At 38.0% G+C, this 2,213-nt stretch overlaps 1 protein-coding gene across 1 annotated transcript in view; it reads left to right on the forward strand.

Annotated features, from left to right (window-relative positions):
• Positions 1 to 1,244: 1,244 nt before the first annotated feature.
• The window catches only part of LOC115231316 (transcription factor COE3-like), a gene marked incomplete at both ends in the record, with an annotated part of 9,406 nt that continues 8,437 nt past the window's right edge, over positions 1,245 to 2,213 (forward strand). The window contains one exon of the mRNA XM_036500035.1: positions 1,245 to 1,368. Within this exon, the coding sequence (XP_036355928.1) occupies positions 1,245 to 1,368 (124 nt within the window). The remainder of the gene's footprint in view (positions 1,369 to 2,213) is intronic.

Consider the following 2,213-nt stretch of genomic DNA (forward strand, 5'->3'; position numbering starts at 1 on the left):
CTTTGAAGGTGGTGGAGGAAGAAGTGGAAGAGGAGGGAGCAGGAAGCAGTGGTGGAACCATAGTCTTGTATTGGCGGTGACGGTTTTTGTGAAAGCGTACCGTGTTTTGCCAGAATGTATTAGTACATGTACGTGTGTGTGTGTGTGTGTGTGAGAGAGAGAGAGAGAGAGAGAGAGAGAGGGAGAGGAGGCGGAGGAAGGAGAGGTGGTGTAGGAAGAGGAATAGCAGGATGGATTTATGTCGTTTATCTGCAAACATGGGAAACATGTCACAATTTCCTTCCACATGGATTGTTTCGTGGCTGCTCGACTGAACCAGTAGATTAAAGGATCTGATCCATTCTCGTTCAATATAGAAACGGTTTACTGTCATTATCGATACTTCTCTTCGACAAGACACTCAACCATACTACATCAGAGCACAGTCTACACAGACGTTTTAGTTCTTCCTGTTGTTATTTTTATTATTGTTTTATTGGAGTTCTTGTTTAACCCCAGGTCTATCCGGACAGAGCACAACTTCAATCAAAGATCTTTCTCTCATTCTCAGTTGTTCTTGTATCTAAATCAGAAACTATTGTTATTGCTGTCACTATTATTGTTGTTGTTGTTGTTGTTATTATTATTATTATTATTATTATTATTATTATTATTATATTATCACTCTCGACGAAATGCTTAGCATCATTTCGCCCGTCCTTACGTTCTGAGTTCAAATTCTGCCGGGGTTGATCTTGTCTTTCATCCTTCCGGAGTTGGTAAATGAAGTACCAAGGGTCGATGCAATCGACTTAATCCCTTCCCTTAAATTCGAGGCTTTGTGCTTCCAGTAGAAAGGATAATTATTATTATTATTATTATTATTATTATTATTATTATTATTATTATTACGTAGTGCAGCTCTCTGTGCAGGATCTTGCTTTGGTTTCGTTATCTTTTCAGTACTGAAAGTATGCAACGTATGATGTCTATGGGGCCTAGCAGTGCTATTGTATGTTTTTGTAATATTGTGATTATGTATTTACATGTTTTTCTCTTTTGGTCGTTCCCAAGTCTCCTGTTATTAAAAGGGTTGTTTCTCTTTCCAGTAACCACTTTCTGGTTACCTCTGTTTCCAGGTGTATGTATTTAGATAATTTCTCCATCTCTTAGTAGTCATATTGATTATGAGGTATTTCTTTACGCGGTGGTCCTTGGTAACAATATCTGGTCAATTATTCTTGATCTTTCTGTTTGTGTATTAGCGTTTCCAGAGGATGGTTGCGTTGCTTTATCTGAGACCTTTTCTGGTCTCAAATATGCTCATACTATTTTGCTTCTGTTGGTATTCCATAGTGCTGACATAGTCTTCAGTGCAAGTGATTCCAAGTTAGTGGATGTAATTTCTTTGCGAAGAGTGGACAGCCAGAGATAAATGTATTTAATTGCTTTTAGTGACTTCTGGTGGGGAAGGCTTTGGTCCTGTGCCGCAATCAAGAACCTTTCCGTCTCTATTTTGAGTTCTGCACTTCTTAATCAGTGTTGCCATTGTACTTTGTATACAGCCACTCTGCTCAACTTTTTCCAATGTCGGCCATATTGGGACTCTTCTTTTGCCAAGACATCCTTTAGTTCCTATTTAAGTTTAGATTTTCCTTATTGCCTTTCCCTTTTCTTCATAAGCATTTGTCATTGCATTTCCCTTCGGCTTCTCTTTTGGTTTTTAGTTTTCTTAATATTTTCTAGCTGTGTGTATTAATATTCCATGAATCTATTTTACATATTTTATTATTATTATCATCAAGTGTGGTGAGCTTGCAGAATCGTTTCCGCGCCGGACAAAACGATTAGCGGTATTTCGTCCGTCTCTACGTTCTGAGTTCAAATCCCTCCGTGGTCGAAATCATCCCTTCGCGGTCGATAAAATAAGAGTTAGGCACTGGGGTTGAAGTAATCGAATTACCCTCTTCCTCGAACCCTCTCTCCCGAGTATGCTGGCCTTGTGCCAAAATTTGAAATCATCATCATCATCATCATCATCATCATCATCATTATTATTATTATTATTATTATTATTATTATTATTATTATTATTATTATTTATTATCATTATCATTATTATTATTAAATTTGATGCTTTTGTCCATGCGCCTGCAGACTGGAGAACAACACTTTGGGGCCTTTGGTGGTCAGGGTGATCTTGGTTTTGTGTGGTTCCTTGATTGGCCCTAGCT

The sequence above is a fragment of the Octopus sinensis genome, unplaced genomic scaffold, assembly GCF_006345805.1.
Source record: "Octopus sinensis unplaced genomic scaffold, ASM634580v1 Contig18194, whole genome shotgun sequence".
Classification (NCBI taxonomy): domain Eukaryota; kingdom Metazoa; phylum Mollusca; class Cephalopoda; order Octopoda; family Octopodidae; genus Octopus; species Octopus sinensis.